General features: G+C 37.4%; 1 protein-coding gene across 1 annotated transcript in view; it reads left to right on the forward strand.

The window, feature by feature from the left end:
- Nucleotides 1-22172, forward strand: part of Ctr9 (RNA polymerase-associated protein Ctr9) — a 346065-nt gene that overhangs the window by 239683 nt on the left and 84210 nt on the right. The window contains exon 16 of the mRNA XM_067142937.2: nt 20002-20237. Coding sequence (XP_066999038.1) covers nt 20002-20237 — 236 coding nt within the window. The remainder of the gene's footprint in view (nt 1-20001; nt 20238-22172) is intronic.

A 22172-nucleotide genomic window follows, 5' to 3' on the forward strand; every position in this document is an offset into this window, starting at 1 on the left:
TACATTAGAATCTTTCTTGCAGCATCAGATATATAGAACCCCTCACTGTAGTATTCTTCGGCCCTCGAAAAACCTGTTGTGACTTCAGTTTTCGGCATTTTAATTCTTAAATGTTGGACATTTGCCGATAGATGTTCGTAAGTAATGAACTCTCATTGCGCACTGCTGTATCTATGACCGGTCTTGTATCTTGTTACGACCACAACGCTATTTGCTGTAATCGATAACAGATATTGATTTTTATCGACTGCCTTAGAGATCACGGAACTGAATACACATACTTTCGATACACAGTGCGTACCGCTTTATGTGCATTTGTGTGGAGAATATACAGCGGTATCAAGCAAATGAGAAGGAAACTACGATAGTCAAGTTCTCAGCAGCATTTAAACGTTTATTGGAGAGCTCTTCCTGTGCCATTTTGCATTTTTCACACCAAGTGGTGTATATTTCGCGATTATTTGCGCAATTCGTGCAATAAATCAAATTTTGCGATATTTCGCGAGTTCATTTTGCTAAAATACAGTATTTTTAGTACGTGGGAAGTCATATATAGACAAAGAAGATATCAAAAAAACTCGTGCATATTGGTATTACCAAAAAATACGGCCCCTAACTATAAATAACAATAGACGATCTCAAAAACAAAACACAAAAAATTAAGGTACTTCAAGACACACACACCAGGCTACACACTAAGATTAATAAAAGGTCTAATGGGACCACTCTTGCCAGCTTTATACAAAGAATTTTTGAGTTTCCTGTCAACCCAGTATTTCTTCATTCTCTCGGATCTTATCTTTCTTCATCGGAAACCACCCTTCCTATTGTCTGTTTGTTGATTCTGGTTTGCAGTCTGGTTTGTTTGTGAATTTCCTGATTTTGTCAGTTTTGTTTCTTAGGTCTTCTACTGTAATTTGTAGTTATCCATATCTTCCATGATTTCTGTAATCCACTAATGTTGCACTTATTTTTCTATAATTTTTCTATTCTCCTGATGATCCTGTTCTCTGGTGTCCTGATCAGATGTCCAACAAATTAAATGCTTTTCTTCCTGATTGTGCTCGTTAGTGGTTCTATTTCCTTGTAGACAGTTTCATTAGAACTCTCCAGTGTCCATCTTTTTGGTATGATTTTTTGATGCACATTCTAATGATTCTTCTCTCCATCTTGAGTATTAGGTCTATCTGTGCAGTGTTAGTTGTTTTGAAGATGGTTTCACTTGCATATGTTATTTCTGGTTGAGTGACTGTATTTTAGTATTTTAATTTTGTTGCTATTGACAGGTCCTTTTTGTTGTAGGTATTCTTGGTGACATATTGTGCTCTAGTCATTTTATTTATTCTTTTATGTAATGTTGGCTTTTCTTTGAGGTTATATGTTATGATTTCTCACAGATATTTAAATTTATCTACAATTTTGATTTCTTGGTTTCCTATGGCAATTTTGTTTATGAGTGCTGGGTCAGTTAACATGATTACTGTCTTTTCAAAAGATATTCCAAGACCAATTTTCTGTGCTCTTTTCTATAATGATATAACTTGTTGTCTGGTTTCCGGAATATTGTTGGACAAGAGAGTAAGGTCATCAGCAAATTCTAGGCAATTTAAACTTATGTCGTCTGGGTTTTCCAATTCGGATGTTTTTGGGTTAATCTTGTACCATTCCCTCATTATATATTCCAAGGCACAGTTGAACAGCAGTGGTGACAAGCAGTCTCCTTGTCTTAAACCTGTTTTTATGATGAATGGCTTGGAGAATTCCCCTCTGAATTTGACTTTTGATTTGGTGTTGGTTAAGGTGAATACTTTTTGTATACGTCTTTTGGCACAGGCCAGAGCAAAGTGTAGCTTCCACCGAAGTCCCAGTCTCATCCATGGCTGTGACAATATGGAAGCTGCTGGGGTATGGGTGGTGCTGAGTAATGACATTTGGAGCACAACTAGTGTCTGAGTGTTATGAATGGTGTTGCTCATAGGATCAGTCGTGCTGCAGTAACACCTTCTGGTCCAGTGAGGAAAGCAAAGACAAACTACCTCACTCCTCATCTTGCCCAGCATGCTTTATTTGGGCTCTGCCATTGGTTTTTGCGGTTGCCTTATAACTGTATAGCCTTTGGTGGTGCTATTTGAGGATCCAACCATCCTCTGGGCCGATGACCTAACAGACAGACAGACAAGGTGAGTTCTATCAGTTTGATTAGTTTTGGATGGAGCCCAAAATTCTAAAGATTTTTAACATTGAAGGTCTATGGATACAGTCGTATGCTTTCTTAAAGTTCACAAAGGTTATTGCAAGAGGTTTGTTTTGTTTCTTGTAATATGCTATGGCTAATTTTAAAGTGATGATTTGTTCTTCACAGCTTCTCCAAGGTCTGAAGCCTCCCTAGTATTCACCTAATTCTTCCTGTAGTTGCTCTTTAATCCTCCTTTATAGGATTCTGGAGAAAATCTTGTATGTGCAGTCTGAGAGAGCGATACCTCTGTAATTATCTGGATTGCTTTTATCTCCTTTTTTTGGAGTGGATGGATTATGGCTGTGGTTCAATGTTCAGGGATCTTTTCTGTTATCCAGATTTTTGTTAGGGCCATGTATAAGGATGTTTGAACTGTATCACTGGTATATTTTCACATTTCTGTGAAAACTTTGTCTTCTCCGCATGCCTAATCATTTTTCAACTCTCTGAGTGCTGTTTCCACCTCTTGGATTGTTTAAGCGTGTTTGTATTAATTACTGAAAGTTCCTGGGGTTCTTCACAATTCAAAAGTTTATTGAATGCTTTTGCCATGATTTTGGCATTTTCCTTGTCATTAGGTGTGTTTTTCCATCCTCACTTTTCAGCATTAATGTGGGAGGGGCAAATTTTTGTAGTTGTCTTCCAAATATTTTGTAAAAGTCTCATAATTGGTTTTGTGGTAATTTACTTCTATTGAGTCAATTAGATCTTTCTGTGATTGTCTCTTGGTTTGCCTGATAATTTGTGTGAACTTTTTCCTGATATTTTTGAGGTTGGTTGCACTTTCTTCTGTTTTGTGTGTTTGAAACTTTAACCATGCATGATGCCTTTCTTCATGAATTTTGTCACATTCTGAGGTCCATCGGGCATATCTTTTATGTGGGTTCTTTGGGGCTAAATTTTCAGCTGTTGCTTGAGAGTTGGAACCAGTTCTTCTAAGTTAACTGTCACTTTTATGTTTTGTGTAACTTCTCTATATTTTTTTCCTATATATTTCTCTATGTTCTCTATATTTATCATTTCGAATTAATTGGTGTGGGTCAAAGTTCCTCTTTCATTTATTGCATTTTGGTTTCTTTTTTAGTGGTGTGAACATAATTTTGATTTTGACTATGTAATGATCAGAACCTGTTCTACTCCTGTTAATACTTTAACATTGTAGATTTCTCTGTGGAAGGATTTGTCCATAAATACAGGATCCAGCTGCCAATTCCTCTTTTCTCCAATCAGGATGTTTCCAAGTTCTAAGTTCGTTTGGCCTCCTTCTGAAGTACCGCATAATCCCGAATACCACCCGCACTTTTTTCCTCAAAATATTGGTTCTAGTTCTTGGGTGCAGGTCGTATTCAAGCCGTTCATTCTCGTAAATATTTACTACGTTTACATGGAGTATTGAAATAGATTTTAATACATTTACCGTACTCAGTATACCACATGTAAACAGGCATTTAGGTCTTATTGTGTTTTAGTTGCGTTCTAGGAAACAAGATTGATATTTTCTCAATACGGTTACCGTGGCACATAAAAGCAAAGTGTAAGGTAATGAAATACGGTAAATCAAAGAATGTGGGTAAATATTTAGTAAATATGAAAGCCGCTGCTGCGGATGCTCGATCGTCATTCGTTTCACAATTGTTGCTGGCATGGTGGGTGCGCAAATAGCTGATCTTGCGGAATATCGTACTTTGCGAGAGTCGAGACTGTTGGTTATGGAAGTCTACCTCGCTCATATTTGAGTTCCGGATCTGTCCCGTGAAAGTGCTATCTCGATAGTAAGCAATGGATCCAAAACGGCGTCTGCAGTCATTTGCTGTGCGTGAGAAACTTAATGTTGTAAGCAAAGCGGAAATATACAGAAATCGTGCATTGGCAGAAAGTACGATATTGATGAATCGTGTATTTTGGTGGCGATAGAAGATGGAAAAACTTCTAAAAAGTAACACGGATTGCAGAGCGTTCCGCGGGCGGAGTGCAGTGTTTCTAGAAATTGAGGAACGACTCCACAAATTTGTGATAGGAAAACGTGAGTTATGATATGGTGTTTCTAGTGAAATGTGTCAATTGAAAGCACTAGAGATCTCAAAGGAACTCAAAACACAGGGTTTTACTGCAAGCCGCGGATGGATCCGAAACTTTTATCGGAGAAAGGGATTGTGCATTCGGAGACATACGTCTATTTCACAATGTCTCCCTGGGGTGCATGAAGAAAAATTAACAGACTTTCAGTGTCACATTATTAATTTGAGGAAGCAAAATTCTTATTTGCTGTCGCAAATTGGGAATGCTGACCAGACACCTGGCTATTTTGAAATGCCATTGGAAAATACAGTGGATATGAAGGGTTCTAAAAGTGTAACCAACAGAACAGGTGGCAACAAAAACTAACGATGCTCGGTAATGTTGTGCGTATTGACAATTGGAACCAAACTCTCTCCATATGTGGTTCTGAAAAGGAAAACACTTTCGAAAGGAAACTTGCCGTCCAGTGTTATTATTAGTCCGGCTGGGTGGACAGTTCATTAATTGAGGGCTGGGTGAAGTGCGTTTGGCAATGTCACCCGGGAGCTTTGTTACAAAAACGAAACATGCTTGTGTTGGATAGTTACCGCGGACATACAACTGACGCCGTAAAAGATATGATAAGAAAAGGAAAAACCGATCTTGCAATAATTCCCTGAGGACTCCTATTCTACAGCCGTTGGATGTGTGCGTGAACCAGCCTTTCAAAACTGCACTGAAACAGTTGTACACTGAATAGATGTCTGATGGTGATCACGCGTTAACACCAACCGGACGGGTGAAGAGGCCTGCAGTGGGTCTAATATGCAGCTGGATCAAGACCACATGGACGTGCATTCCCAATGATTTAGTATCGAAAAGCTTTAAGAAATGTGGAATTTCGAATTCAGTGGACGTTAGTGAGGACGACTATTTGTGGAAAGATGCCGGCGACGAAAGTTCCTACGGTGAAACTTCAGATGGCGACGGTGAATTGTGAATGATCTGAGTATTGGACCAATTTTATTTATGATTTTTGTGATGATTTTATTAATTGTAAGCTGATTGAATTTATATTTGAGGTATATTTGAAGAAAATTAAATAGGTATGTAAGTTATTTGATGTTTTATTTTCCCGCCCCGTATTTTGCTGTCTCAAATTTAAGGTGCGGGTCTTTTTCGGTGGCATGTGATATTTGGGATTATACGGTATGTGGACTTTGAGATCAGTTTGTGTTCTCTGCAGAGTTCCACAAGTCTTTGACCATTCTCATTTGTATGTTTATGTGGAGCCCATTTCCCAATGATGTCTCGGTATTTCTTTTCTCTTCCGAGTTGGACATAGAAGTCCCCTAACAGGATCTTAACGTTGTTAATATTTACTTGGTTTACTGTTTGATCAAGGATATCCCAAAACTTTTCCACGTCTTTCCTAGCCTTTGTTAGAAAATTCTTTTCACTAGTAGGGGCATGGGCATTTATGATGGTATAAATTTTGTTGGATGCTTTTAAACTCAAAGTTGCAATTCTAGGTGAGATGGTTTGAAAATTGAGTATCGAATCTATTATTTTCACATTGACTATAAACCCAGTTCCAAATTGGGGACATTGTTTCGCAACTCTTAGTCCAGCTGTATATTCTGTAGCCTTGAGATTCGAAGGGTTCTTCTGTAGTTTTTCTCATCTCCTGGAGTCCTGCTACTAAAATTTTCTGTTCATCTAATTCGTCAGTCAAGTTCTTTAGTTTTCCTGCTTTAAGTAGAGGATTAATATTATGGGCCGAATTCATAGGCAGCACTTATACATAAGTAGAACCCTTAAGTAATAAGGGATCACTTATAATAAGTATACACTTATAAGTTTACATTTCATAGGCAGCACTTATCAGAATGGATAACGAAACAGACGGACCTGCAAGAACATGCGCATAATATAGAACAAATTCTTATAATTTAATATAATTTATTATTTAATATAATTTATAACCTGCAATAATATAGAACAAGCAGACCGACGCATGTTCTCATCAGAATAGGAATGACGTGGGAAAAAACTTGTTGCGGACAATGCAAACTATGAAAATACCCAGAGTCTAAATTACTTCTTATAATATGTTTATAGTTATCCAGGTAATCGAACCTATACAAATATTCATCCAAATGTACAATATCTAGCTTTACAATGCGTTTAATGATTTGACAAATATAATTGCAGCCGTTACATTGTAATAGGCCTAATTATTTCCCCAATAAAATGTAAATAGTATGTTTTGATGTGTGATGCCATAATTTCTGGAAATTCTGATATAATCCGGCAAACGATTGGTTGACTAACCTGATATAATTAGCACAAATCAACCTTAAAATAAATGGTGGTTGTGTAACATGTTCATTTTGCTTATAACTCAGTATACCGTAGTTCTTACTATTCCATAGGCCTACAGTCTTGATAACTTATCAATTTGTAACACGTTTCCAATTTATTGAGCGAAATACCGGTAATGACGATGGTGATGATAATAATAATAATAATAATAACCTGAAATTAAGAGGTGGCATAAAATCTCAAAACAGTATCTTCATTAATTAATAATCCTCTAGAGGTTATGTTCACTCTCTCACACAAAGGAACAAGAATATTCATAATTCTCATTATTAAAACAAAACCTACTTTAAATTATTAGTCACATTTCATTTGGACGTGATTTTCTATTATTACTGTGTGCACGAAAATAATTCAGCAAAATAATTTTCCTCCATCTTGCTGCAACGTAAGTGAGTCACTTAAGTGTGCGGGGGAGGTCCAATTATAGCAATAAGTGGGACACTTAAGTAGGTAATATAAAATGAAACCTGGCTTATAAGGGGCACTGTATAAGTGCTGTCTATGAATTCAGCCCTATGAGTTGCAATGTAGTTAATCTGATCTTGTTTGATCCTGTTCTTATATGCTGGCATAAGAACGGGTGATTGCCAACACTGCGACTCGTTGACGCTTTCTAGGTGGCTACTCACTGAATCCGATGTAGCCTTCTCCTCATTTCTTGGACAGGACCGTGGAAATCTTTTCCTAAAAGACCTTTCCATGGTTGACTTTCAAAGGTAGTTAACCTTGGATGGAGCAAGCTCCGATTTGCAACTACGGTTGTTAACCCCAGAGGGACAACTCTAGATGTTTTGGGTTGGCATTTCCTCCTAATCCAATGAGGTATGGTTTTCCCGCCAATACTCGGGTGGCTGATTGCAATGATTTCCTACTGGGCGATGGGGTCGCCACATCCCTATGCCTTATATCATCATCATCTACGTAGCTATGTACAACAGGTTGTCAGTATGGACTTTATTTGGTATAAATTGTAGTCGTATCATTCACTATTTGTGTGTTGTATGATCTGTCTTGTGTAACAAAACATGTGAGGTTATGTCACGATACTTCTGCCGTATGTTTATTAATACAACTTTATTTAATGTAAGAACACGTAATTAATAGTATATAATTTATTATTACGTTGTGTCATACTTTTCTGGAAGCCTGGCCAGGCAAGGTATATAAAGAGACATCGTTAGTCGAGTGGTTATGTTGTGTTGGTAGTTTTACGTTGTTGGTTGATATGCTAATGTGGCAGTCTTTCTTCATCTTCTGCTTCGATTCAGTCGTGTTCAAGATGGCGGTTCATTAATTTGTGTGTATAACGTGTATATAATTTGTAAATAAAACAGTGTACACAATTGACAGCATCTCGTGTGTGCGTTTTTGTGACTACAATAGCATCCACCTCCTGTTTTAAAGTACGTGTTCTGCGTGCCTGTACTTATTTCACGGGTTCATTCGTGGTACCCATAATGAATTAATAGTGGCGCTCATGATTCCTGCAGCCTTCTAGCCCGTACACACACATCTCTATATATTACCCCGGTTTAAGGAGAAGGATCGATGTCTTTCAGAATTGTAGTTAATGTAAAGAGATGCATAAAACAGGATCGCAAGGGGCTGGTGGACCACCTGGTATTATAAGAAATGTTACACTTTAAACATTGTCAAAATAAAAAAGAATTACATACCATACCGCAATAAAATACTCTAGTTCGTCAATGAGATTCAAACGTCTTGATTACACTTAATCACCGTATGATTTTAATAGGTTTTGAAACACTAGCTTGCACCTATTTTTGCTTAAAATTACTGTGTACTCTGAAAACGAACTCTCCACATCACATGCCACAATTGGAGCATACTCCAACTTGACGAAATCAGAGACTTCTAGTATCGATGCACTGTCAAATTTGTCTTTGCCTTGGATAACACCAGAAATCCTTTTAATTTTGAGGAGACCAGAGTTTTTTTAACACTACACTCTGCAATTTTCTGAGAAAACTTAATTAGTGAGGTTCATTAGGGATCGTTAGACTTCTTCAACAATTCCAATACTAGTGTGAAGAGGTAGTCCTTTTTCTTGCAATTTCTTCTTCAGAATCATAATCTTTAACTACCATTTTTACTACCTCAAAGTAATTGCCATAATAAACAGCAGCTTGTATGAACTGGTGAAGGCAGGAGCAGCACATCATCAACTGAATCCAAAAAGAATTTCTTGTGACTTAGAGCCTTCAGGAACACACTTTTCACTGTGGAGATCAACTTGTTTACTTCAGGAAAGGAAGCCTGGACTGCTTCAGCGACTCGGAAGTCCACGTGCTACACGTGACGTGTATCATCTTGGGATAAGACCCCATGGCTTTACACATGTAAGGCCAGTGCAATCCATGAGAACATGATCGTAAAGAATGCCTGATGGCCACAAACAAGAAAGTGCATCATTGAAAATGGCAACCACTGTTGAGTGATTCACCTTGGGTAACACAGCCATATTTAGTAGATAATGTCTCTCTCTTCTTCCTTTCCTAAAATTCCAAACATGAAGTTATCTACTTATCTTTGATCCATGCCCGTTTTTTTTGTCTAGTGTGAGACAAATATATTTTCCATCAGCATTTTCCTTTAGTTTACCTAACATCTATATCTTTATAAGACTTTTTTCTGTATATTGCTCAGAATTGTAAAAGAATGGTATTTCTATATCGGTTATATCCACAGTTACAAGGAAATGCACTTTTTACTTTTTTGTAATTTCTGTCTGTGTATGTACGTACGTACATTACGAGAAAATGGCTGAAGAGAATTTAATGAAAATTGGTATGTAAAGTTGGGAAAAGAGCCACTGCAATCTAGGCTATAAATCATTTTATTCACACTTGAGTGAAATGGTAGTTTAGAGGAAGGCCTAAAATTGAATTCTCTAATATTTATGCTATTAATAGTCCTATTGATAAATACTACATAACTAAAGTTAAATAGAATTAAAATTTCCATCATTTATATTTTATACATTTTTACCGTATCGGCTATGATGATAGAGATATTTGTAAAAATGGGTAAACAGAATTTAATGAAAATCGGTATGTAGAGTTGGGGAATAAGAAATTTCAGTATAGGCTGTGAAAATCCACAGCCTGTTTCCAGTCATTCGACCGAGTCAGGAATGGAATGAATAAAGCCTCCATCTAGCAGCGAGGATAGGAATTGTGCCAGCTGCCAAAGCCTGTCGCATTCCTCTGGGGCAATGATTAATGACTGACAGATGAAATGAAATGATGTTGGAGAGTGTTGTTGGAATGAAATGATGACAGGGAAAACTGGTAGCCAGAGAAAAACTTGTCCCATCTTTGCTTTGTTCAACACAAATGTCACATGGAGTGACCAGGATTTGAACCACAGAAACCAGCGGTGAGAGGCCGGCGCACTGCCACCTGTGCCACTGAGGCTCCTCAGTATAGTCTATAAATAAGTTTATCACCCTGAATTATAAAGGGTGGTTTAGGCGAAAGCGCCTAAAATTTTATTTTTAAATACTTACTGTTAATGGTCCTGTTGAAAAGTACTAAGTATCAAAAGTAATAGAGAATACTATTTCTGATCATGTATGTTCTACACAGTTTTACCGTACCGACTATGATAAGAGTGGTATTTCAGAGTCGGAAGAAAACTACTGTAAATGTGAAGGCCTAAAATATAGAAAGCTCATAAAATTGATCAACAGTAATATTACATTGACTGTTGTTTGTTGTGATGTTCTTTGTATCTTATGCTACAACTCATCTCCAATAGATGGGGTTACTGCTGTGTACCGAGTATAACAACCTGCCTTAATATTGGCAGGAAATAGTTGGGGAGTTATATAACTTTCTTCTTTAGCATGCCATTCTTTTGGTTCATACGTTTTCTGATACTGTTGGTACGTAACACACTGGTTCATCATAGTATTCCAGTTGTTCGATCCCTACACTGAGGCACTGATTGGAACGAGCAGTTTGCGAACTTCATGAAATGATAGTAGAGGAGTGGTCACAACTGTCTGCGGCTTGGTCATTCCAACCCCGAAACTTTCGACTGTTAGATCAGCAGCGTTGTACTGTTTGCAGAAAGTGAGGAAATGTACGGTTTTTCATTTGATTATTTCATATAATGGCACTGCATTTAATCACAACATTCCTACTGACGTCGTTATTAATGTCCTATGTTGATTTTAGTTGGAAAAACTACAAAGATAGTCTTTCGGAGAATGTAAAAAAGACAGGTGGAGAGTGGGTGTCTGCCATTACAATGAAAACTGCAAGAGTACCATTACAATGAAAGTTTAATCCAGTCTTCACATGAGAAAATACGTTGACTTCCCTGTCACATTTCTGGGGTTACATTAAGAGCTATTCAATTTAATACAATCTTTCTCAAAATGTGTACACTGCCAGACTTCGAATACTGTATACAATTTAGAATTCCATAGCGAAGCACTGGTACATCAGCTAGTTACTTTATACAGCTCAGGAATATAATTCTTCCTAATTGTTGATTCATCTGGGACTAGTTGCTTTGTATACTCTTGCAGAACCTGAACTAAGTTCTTATTGTTTAGCTTTGCCAATGGGATGTTGGTCGAGACAAATGTTTTACACAGATTTTCATTGAACTTACTTCGTGTTGGTCCAGGTTTAACTGAGGCAGAGGTTGCAAGAGGCTGGTGTTTTTGTTTCAAGTTTACCTCTTTGAATTTACTGTGTTTCTTTGTTTGAAGATGTTGAATTTGATACTTTTTAATTGCAGTTATGACTGTACTACAGTACTTGCAAAAAAACACACTTCCATCATTTTTGCATACCTATGCTTTTAATACTTCACTAACAGTTCTGTTCTCCTTAAGTATTATGAATAAACTAGCATAAATACAGCTATTTTTTTAACATACTATGAACCAGAACCTGTTTCAGCTCAACTAAAGTAAGACTGACAAGAACTAATTGTGCACGAAAGATAACTACGAAGGTTGGAACTTAAATAGTGGCAACTATTTATTTACAACAGATACAAAAGAGTTACATGTTAGCAACCTTTACTGTCCTTCAATGTAGTCACCAGCGTTGTGTATAACCCGTTGCCAGTGATGTGGAAGTCATAGTACATCTTTAGCAGAGCCTGTTCTGTTGATGGTGCAAATTTAGCGGTCTACTGCCTGTCGAATCTCTGCAACAGTTCTGAAGCGAATGCTCACAAATCGTTTGGTTTCGATCACTGTCCAGTAATGCGGCAAGAGCATGCACCCCTTCTTCACTCGTAGGATGACCTGTCCGAGGAATGTCTGCCACAGTTTTGCTGACCTATCGTAAGTTATGATCTTAATTTCCGTGTTGACGTTTAACCAATAATGTAGAGTTTGAGGGATGTTCCACCATTCAACACATTGCAACAATTTTTTAAATTATAAGAAGACTGGTTTTGACTCCCATGGAGTCATCATCAGTTCTTGGTAAAAATTATATTAAGGGAAGATCATCGTTGAGGCTTTTACCCAATGTGCCACTGTTCTGTAAGGCAATGCAGATTCCCTGCAAGCCTCTTGAAGACCTTGATGACACTGTTGTGCTGTACGACCTCTGGTACATTCAGTCTTGATCCAACTCCGTTGTTCCTGTTTGGAAAACATAGTGACGTTACGTTAGACCGCTAGCTCACACGTGACTGTGTTTCTCTCGCTTGTGTGCACGCAGGTGATGTGGGAAGGGCGTGTCCATTTGTTCTGAGGTAAGGTAGGTATGTAACCAACGTGTGCTATCAGCGACAATATTAGATTCCGTTGCATAGTGTCTCCACAGCAGTGTTGCCAATATCTAAGTTCCAACCCTGATATTTATGAAATGAGGAAAAGATAGCCCTTCTGTAAGGGAAATTTCAAGAATCAGTACCCACCTAATTGCATTGCAGGTAGACAAAGCCTTGGCCGGATGTAGAGCTGGTGTTGCTAAATTTAAACATGTTGCCGACCTGTGAAACGGCCTACCCGAGAATATCATTGATGGTTATGAATTTCATGTTTTTGGTCCGTATTGAACTGAGAATAATATATAAGTAATAATAATAATAACGTAAACGTTTCCACCTTTTCAATACTACAATATATTCACAAAATTACAAAATTATACGGTACTAGTTTCGACCCATCTAGGGGTCATCATCAGCCGTATTGGAGCAAAGATCATTTGTGGCGAAATCCTAAGACAATGTTATTTTAAAATAAATAAAATAAAATAAAAATGTTATTTAAAATTTCGCCACAAATGATCTTTGCTCCAATACGGCTGATGATGACCCCTAGATGGGTCGAAACTAGTACCGTATAATTTTGTAATTTTGTGAATATATTGTAGTATTGAAAAGGTGGAAACGTTTACGTTATTATTATTATTATTACTTATATACTACCCGAGAATAACCAGCAAAACTTAACATTTCAGTTATCTCAAATACATGTCAAATTTTCCAGTAGTGTCTTGCAGAAGCTGATGTCTACATTCAAGACAAAAAATATGCCCTATGAGGAGGACAACTCGAAAATATGCATACGCATAATTATTCAAAGTCCAATAGTGAGGTAGGGAGAGGGTGAAATCTCGTGTTGGCACATAGCCTACTCATGGTGAATAATACTAAGAGATCTGCCCAAGGCTTTACGCCTCCTTCTGATGGATGAATCACCATCAACAGCACCATATGCCCTTACTCCATTTGAACACTGCAGAGAGGTTGGGAATTGGATCCAGGCTTTTGGTATGCAATCTGTTGATTAGTATATACCACCACCTCTATTACCCTGGCAGCCAACATTCTGATGGTGCAAACTTTTTCCACCAATGGGGCTCGAACTGGCTAACCATAGTCTCAGACCATACAGACTCGATGCCTTAACGGTCATGGCTACCAGGTGGGCTAAGGATGTGATAAATCAATGTCAGAGGCCATTCCCATTCCTATTATTTTATGGGGCTCGAACTGGCTAACCATGGTCTCAGACCATACAGACTCGATGCCTTAACGATCATGGCTACCAGGTGGGCTAAGGATGTGATGAATGAATGTCAGAGGCCATTCCCATTCCTATTATTTTATCCATAAAGTATCTACCCAATATATTTTCTTTTAATAATACCAATCATACATACATACATACATACATACATACATACATACATACATACATTCATACATACATTATCATTATAGACTGTTATGCCTTTCAGTGTTCAGTCTGCAAGCCTCTGTGAATTTACTAACTATTTGCTTTTTTGTGCAGTGTTTTAACATACCAAGCACTCTGTCATAAATTAAGCGTGAGGATTTTGAACTATAGCGGAGCTCAAATCTCTTGACATTTGACGCATGTCAGCTTGCCCAGCACTAGCCAGTAGCAGCATCTAGCAAGAGAACTGCATTGCTTCATATGGGCAAGCTGTCTTGCCTCCTGTAAAACTAAAATCACTTACCATGAGTACTTCAAGAAATGTTTCTTTTTCGGGACTTCAAGTACAATCGACATGGATGGGGACATTTTTATTAATACGTAGAAAAAAAAATTTTTTTACACTGAGTGGCCTGCATTTTATAGGTTGTTAAAATTTATGCAAAGGTTATTGCCGTTACAAAATTCATGCAGCTACGAATTTGGAAGCAAACACAAATGAGATCCTGAAATATTTCCTCTGGTTATTAATTTCAACTCCAGGCAAATGTTGCAATAATTTTCATAGCTGCATGACACTTTCCTTTCGTATTTCATATGGGAGTACCCATACAGCATAGACATCCTGTTACGTAAACTAGTGGAAGTTACACATACACACACAGGACTGATTACCATGGCATCCTAATTCCTTAAATAAAGGAACGAGTGTATGCTGCTATCAAAGAACTTCCAGGGATGAGGGAGAGGTGATATTATAAGATGGTAGGGTAATATATTGCAATGTTATGGACTTAATATTCTATCATTATATTAACGGTATATACATTAGCACCAGTGTCTTAAAATCATAAATTAATCCACTGACACCGGACTTACTATTCCGAAGGTGATATTATTGTAAGTGAGGAGTAGCACGTTTACACAGCTGCAATATCAATAGGGTACTATAAATAATGTCTGTAGTCCAGTGGACCAAGAAATGTCAACTGTAAAGCATATTAGTCTGCTTTCTCTCCAGCTTGTGAGCTGTCGTATAAAAAAAAAAAAAAAGATGAATTGAAGTTTTCATATCCGTTTCCGTTTAGAACACTGAAAACAATTATGTAACTCAGCAAGCCTAGTACTAGTGGAAGTGATAGATCCAGTGGATATGGTAGTAAAGTTCGGAAGACTGTGTGTATAATATTTTGTTTCTTCCTAAAATACGCCCTTGAAAAAATCAGCATACAGCTGAACTTTTCTCAAGTGCCAAGACTTAACTGCTGAAGTATGTTCAATAATTGTGTCAACTGTATCATGTGTATGCAGAGAAGCTGAAAAATAAAAAAAAACACAGGGTCCCAGAAACTCTTCGTTTTGCCTCGGAAGCACATAGAACTTGCCTGGGTGCAAATAAAAGAAGTTGTTAAGAAAAATACTACTTTCAGACATTGAAAAGCTTGTAAATGATGAAATTAATAGTGTAACTAGGGAAAATTGTATTTCTTGCATAAAACATACAAAGAAATTGCAAGAAGATGATTTGGGGAAGAAAATGGGTCGACTTAAAATTTGTAACCCATTATAATTAACTTATAATACCACACTGACCCGGTGTGTAACATCTGGTATGGGTCCCAGCTCAGGGTTACGAGTGAAGACCTCAATGGCATCTATGGCGAAGAAGGTGGACATCTGTACGCTGGAGATGGCGGAAGGGGCAAACCTGTAGTGTCTGTATTCAAGAGGGGCGGCTACGAAAGGCGCCTGTCTCCATGTTGGGGGCGGCCTCATTTTGAACCTGGCAGTAGGTATAAAATGCCCATCGTAACAATAGCCTATATGAGCTAAGCAGATATGGTTCCAATTTCCTAGATGGAGGCCTAAGTCCATTTCATGTATTAGCACTAATGGTTCCCTGCCAAGAGACACTTGAAATGTGTGAGCTTTTGCTTGAATACGGGGACAATCCCAATGTTTGGGCAAAGATGGAATACAGTGAAGATGACAAAGCCTTTGATTTCACAGATGGTGGCAATTACAAGTGTAATGGGAAGAACGTGTTGCATGCTCTATGCATGTGGCCAGATGCTAATTTTGACAACGGTACAAATGCTGGTAGAGAAGGAGAACGCAGATTGTGAGGCACTCTACCTGGAGAACTCTCTGCTCACACTCGCGATAATCAGGGGGAATGTGGAGCTCATCAAAGCACTGCTGGGAAGAAGAAAGGCAAACCCCAACCAACAGCTGACATCAAAAGTTGCAGTGCTGCTAGGTGTACTGATGACTCGGTCAGCACGGACAAGCTACCGCCAAACAACATCATGGAAATGGTTTAACATTGGAGCATCGTGTAGGAAGAAGGACGGTGGAACGACAGAACAAAGTGGAGAGGAATCATGTTTTCTCCCACCTGGTGTCAGCTGGAAATGGGAAAATGACGATGATGATGACCACAGTGATACTGATGATGATTAAGACAGTGATCATGACGAGGAGGAAGATGACACACCTTTAGCCATACCCCTGAAATAGGACATTATACTACAAAAAGTATGTTGTTTAAATCTATTATGCTTAGTACCACGTGCGTTTTTCTTATAAATTTCTATTAAGAGCATTGTATAGATATTTGAAGTCGTCATTGCCTGGCGGGGATTTGTACATAATCATAAATGATCCACTAGATGGAAGTAATGCAAGTCATCAGCTTTAGAAAATTGTTGATGAAATATCAGAACATGTTTTCTGATATAACTTTTTCTTTAAATTAAAGGAAAAGAGACTGTGATTAAGCCCTTCTGCTACGGATTTCGAGATGGCAGTAACCTATGCATAATGCTGGAATTTGACTTGTGCTATTTTCTTCAACAGACTATAAAATGTGAACTACTCGATGTAAAATTATTATTTTTTGTTCTATACTTTCATAAAAATGTCCCCATCCGTGTCAGTTGTACTCAAAGTCCCAAAAGTGAAATATTATCTTCAAGATTGCTGTATTTCTTCTTAGTTTTACAAGCGGCGAGACAGGCTGTTTGTATGACGCAACACAACTCTGCTCTGTAGTCTACACCCTACACCGTTTTGTAACATAACGTTGTGCTTGCACTTGCACGTGATTGGCATCCATGAAATGTTGAGAGGTTTGGGCTCCGCTTTAGTTTATTTCCACTATTACATCGAAATAGGACACTGGTTAGGATATTGTGTTCTCACAAGGAACATTCGCGAATTGCCTGGCGGGGATTTTTACATAAACATAAATGATTCACTAGATGGAAGTAATGCAAGTTTCAGCTGCCCATAATGATTCGTTCGCTCCAAGTAAGTGTTTAAAGATAATCCATGCATGCAGCAGCAAACTGTTATGGCAGTGCATTGGAACACTATTCTGTCTGACTCCAAATTAGCTGTTAACATTTGTGCGTGTAATCTGTAATTACAGTAGTGAATTGTTGAGATGGTGTATTTATGCTTGTATCTTGCACAGTGAGAATTGATGCAAATAAGGTGTTGGAGTTTTTACACCAGATTAAATTACGGTCTTCAGCATGTGAAGTACATAAGGAGGAAAGAGGAATTGCATGAAACTTGAAGATATCACTATCACTGAAATTGTGGAGGATGAAGAATTGGTGCAAATGCTTTCCAAGGAGACTACTGATATCAAGCCTGTTTCTGAGTCTTAGAATGATGATGTAGCTAAAGACTACGTTCCTTTTGAATATATCAAGAAGGTAAATGAAGCCAAAAACAAAGGACGGTCATTGAAAATGATCATGCATTGGTGGTACTTCTATAAGCCAATTGAAAGTGAGAAAAAAGTGTAGAGAAATGATGTGAAACAGTACCTGAAGTAGCGTAGAGGAGGTATTATTCCTTTATGCTTGCCAGAGACCCACCAACCTGTCCCTAAAAATATTCTTACTTACATAGAAGAATTAAATTGGAGATTTTGTAAAAGTGAGGAATGCAACCCTTTTCTGTGTTGCCATTGGCTGGCTCATTTTCCTGTCGTCTCTGAGAGAGCTCGCGTCATGCTTGCTTTCAAGGCTCCCACCTTCGGTGAAGATAAGAAAATCATGCAGTTTGAAATTGTCTTGGCATATGCTGAATGTGACTGCTTTTTTTTCACATTTTAGCAGTACTTCAGGGGTTGCTAGAGGCTATTGGCTACTTCGAAGCTCTAAAGTGGAGGTTACGCTCCCAGACCAGTTACTTTCACCAGACCAATGGTCTTGTCCAGAGTAATATTCTAACCTACCCAGACCAATGCTCTTATCTCTTCTTAATTTCCTTATGTTGGCAACCCTTGCTCATTACTTGAATTGCCGTCTGGGCTGCACCATGTTGGATCTCTTACCTATTTTTGCGAATGGGATATGAACATTTTACCCGTCCATCACTTCAGAAGGATCTCTTCTATCTCATTATCAGAGATATTATGAACAAGGAGTACGTGTGGTCTAATTTACAAGAGGCAAAGGCTAATCCTAATGACTGTGCTTGATATTGATACGAGACAGTGGGCATCCATGAAAGCTGGAGGGATTGGATTGACTTACTTCAAGCTGGATTGGCCTGGGTTTGGAATTTGAAGGCATTTCACAAGATTTGCTAGATTGTTGTAACTTACAACCATGCTCAGTTGCAAGGAGAGATTGAGAATAGTGCAATTGCATTTGGTATTGAATTCACTGACATGATCATTCCTAATAATATTCATCAGTTGAAATTTTTAGTACCAACCAATCTGGATTTAGATGCACACTATCTAGCTGTTATCCGCATGAAATGAGTGTGTGAAATACTATTCGTATACAATTTGGCCCATTGTATCCATGGAAGTTAAACTTCTCTCTCCACTTCTTATTGTCGTACATGCACCAAGGGACATTATCAGTTGTGTGTGTTGGTATCATTTGTGTACTGTTAGTGAAAATCTCAAGATGATAATATTGTACTGGGAAAAATGGACATACTCTAGTAGGGCTGGTAGTGATAAATAAAAGTTACCTATCTGCAATTGTTACTTCTCTCAAGATTTGAGTTAAGAAGCAAGTCCCCTGCAATATAGTATTTCATGTGCTAGGCCTATATCTTCAGTTTCCTTATTCCAGTACCTGCTGGTTCAGGACGGTAATGGCATGTTTCCATCTTCCTCTATCTAACCACTATTACTACTTACATGTGTAAAAAATCCAGGTTCTTTTTTATGTTACTGTTCTTGATCAAGCCCAGTCACTTTAGTCTGGGTCTACCTCTGTTCTCTTTCCTTCAATTTTAGCCTCAATCATCCGCTTCTGTAATTTCGTCAATCCTCTTGATGTTTCCAAACCATCTCAGATTATTTCTCTCCATTCTGGAAGTTTTTTCATTCTGACTTGATTGACATCCTCTACTTTATTCTTGTCTTTTGTACCATACTCCTTAAAAACTTCATCTCATTGGCCTGGAGTATACTTCTGTCTTTTCTATAGTATCCAGGTCTCTGCCATATGTTAGTATGGGACAGTAATACAGCTTCCTCGCACTCTGGTAAAATGCATTTCTCTGTTTTATCCTTGATCTCCATGTCCAGCCCTGCATCCTGTATTGATTCCCTTCTGAAGTACTTGAAGCTTTCCACATTTTCAAGGTCTAGTCCCCTCAGTTTTTATAGTACGTTTCCCTCTCTTTCTCTTCTAATCCACACCATTGCCTTGTTTTTTTGCCATGCTTATTTTCATTACATAATTAACCAAATACTTGCTTCACATGTCCAGTTGACCTTGTACTTCGTCTCCATTTGGTCGTCATGCCAATCTGTCATTTGCAAACATTATAGGCTGTATTGCCTATTAATTTGCACAGTGATGTATCGTGTAATTACTATGTGGTAAATCCTCATTCACAAGATAGTTTTTTTTTTTTAAAGTTAACATTATTCAATTTCTTAGTATTTACCTCATGCATATACTGCTATGGTTTTTCCTAAGACAATTTAAAAAAGACTGATCATTGGTTTATATTTGATGAATAGAGCTTAAAGTTAACTTGCTCTGCTAGTGGTGAACAATTCTAGAAATAATGAGACCGGTCAGGGCTGGGTATTGGAGATAGCTGATAGAGGTTCAGGTTTTTGTCCTGCTCTTGTACACATGTCAGATGTTGATGTAATGTGTTGTTTTAACTATGAATCTGTGTTAAAATACCTTGTTTTTTGTGTGTTAAGAAACGTATAGAAGAGAAAAAGCGAATTGAAGTAGAAGAGATGCTGAAGAAAAGACAGGAGTACAGAGAGAAAACTAAGAATGCTCTGGTCTTTGGAGACATGCCTTCTGAGAAGTCTGGGAAGAAGGGTGGAAAGAAGAAGAGCAATGACCAGATTGCTTCAGATTCTGGAGGCAGTGATGGAGAGAATGAACGACCTGCTGAACCACGTGAAAAGGGCAAGAAGAGGAAAAGAAGGTACTGTAGTGTGTTTATTAACTTAAGAGTCACATTTGAAGCCTTTATATGTGGTCAGTATTCCTTCTTTGGATTTAAGTTACTATTTTGAGCAAAATTGAGATTATTTTTTGCAAATTCTTTAATCACTGGGTTAACCACACAAATGTTATATTGATATGCTTTTATGGTCACTTTTTAAGGATGTGACCATCAATTTGATAACCATTAAAGTAAAGCCTGATTGCTTCTTTTCTATATAAATATCACAGTCTAAAATTTTGCTTCCAAATTCTATTTCGTCTTTCATGATTGTTTACTCAAACACACAAACAGGTGCCATAACATGAACAAATGAGGTCCTCCTGTATAAATGACTAGCAGTTTCCTGCAGCTTCGATCACGTGGATATCATAATTTGTTAAAAGTAATTCTTCCTCAGTACTGTACTAAGACATTATCTGAAAATCCATAAAGTATAAAAACTTACCAGAAAATGTTGTTTTATTTACCCCAGAAACTCTTTGTAAACGATGTTTGTGGTATTGCCTTTTGAGGCTAAGATGACCATGTGACATAGAACTGTACGTGTGAGAAACGGTTTTCTCTGAAGTCGAAAACAAACAAAAAACATGTTTATTATTAAAAGAGATTCCAAATACTTATTTCCACGTCAGTAACATCGTCGGTTTTGGAGATATAAGTATGCCCATAAAAAGAATTCAACCCCTGTATCAGTCCTTCCCTCACCTCCACCCCCAACTAAGTGGATTTTCCTAAAGCAAAAAGTTAAATGTTTCTTTATTTTTAGAGGAGATGTCAAATACAATTTTGCACATCAATAGCACATTAAGTTTTTGACATGTACTGTTAGATATACCGGTACTCATTTAAAACATTCAGCCACTTTTTCAATTCCCTTCACCCCCTTAAATGGATTTTCCGAAAAAATAAAAGTGTTTCTTTATTTTTATAGGAGAATCCAAAAAACAATATTCACATCTGTAACATCTTCAGTTTGAGATATGAGTATTGCCAGATAAAGAATTAAATTTCACTTCCTTTCACCCTCCCCCATTAAGTGAATTTTCTAAAAGCAATAAATACATGTTTCTAATATTTAAAGGAGATTCAAAATACCAATTTTCACGTCTGCAACATCTTTATTTTTGAGATATAAGTATCCTCATGCAAAGAATTCAACTAATTATTAAATTCCTTAAACCCCCCGCCCCCAAGTGGATTTTCCAAAAACAAAGAAATACGTATGTCTTTATTTTTAATATTTTTAAAGGAGACTCCAACTACCAATTTTCAATGCTGCAACATCTTCAGTTTTTCGAGATTTCACTATCCGAATAAAAATAAACCCCCTTTTCAGTCCTTTTTAAACCCCACCCCCTCTTAAGTGGCCATTTCAAAAAACAAAAAGGTACATGTTTCTTTGTTTTTAAGAGAGATTAAAAATACCAATTTTCACGTCTGTAACATGTTAAGTTTATGAAATGTTCTATAGATATTCTCATTTTAAAACTTCACCTCCTTTTTTCAGTTCCCTTTAAGTGGATTTCCCAAAAAATAAATTATCTATGTTTCTTTACATTTACAGGAGATTTCAAATACCAATTTTGACATTAGTAACAATTTAGGTTTCTGAGGTACACTGTAGATTTAGTCTTTTTTTAAATTCACCCCCTTTGTCACTCCTCTTCACCTCCCCTTAAGTATATTTTCCAAAAACAAAATGTGTGTTTCTTTATTTTAAAAAGGAATCCAAATACCAATTTTCATGACTGTATCAGCTTCAGTTTTTAAGATATATGTATCCTCATAAGAGGTATTCAACCTCTTTTAAATCTTTTTTCACCCCCTTAAGAGGATTTTCTGAAAACAGAAAAATACTTTTTTTTTTCTTATTTTTAAAGGAGATTCCAAATACCAATTTTCTTGTCTTTA

The sequence above is a fragment of the Anabrus simplex genome, chromosome 3 (assembly GCF_040414725.1).
Source record: "Anabrus simplex isolate iqAnaSimp1 chromosome 3, ASM4041472v1, whole genome shotgun sequence".
Classification (NCBI taxonomy): Eukaryota; Metazoa; Arthropoda; class Insecta; order Orthoptera; family Tettigoniidae; genus Anabrus; species Anabrus simplex.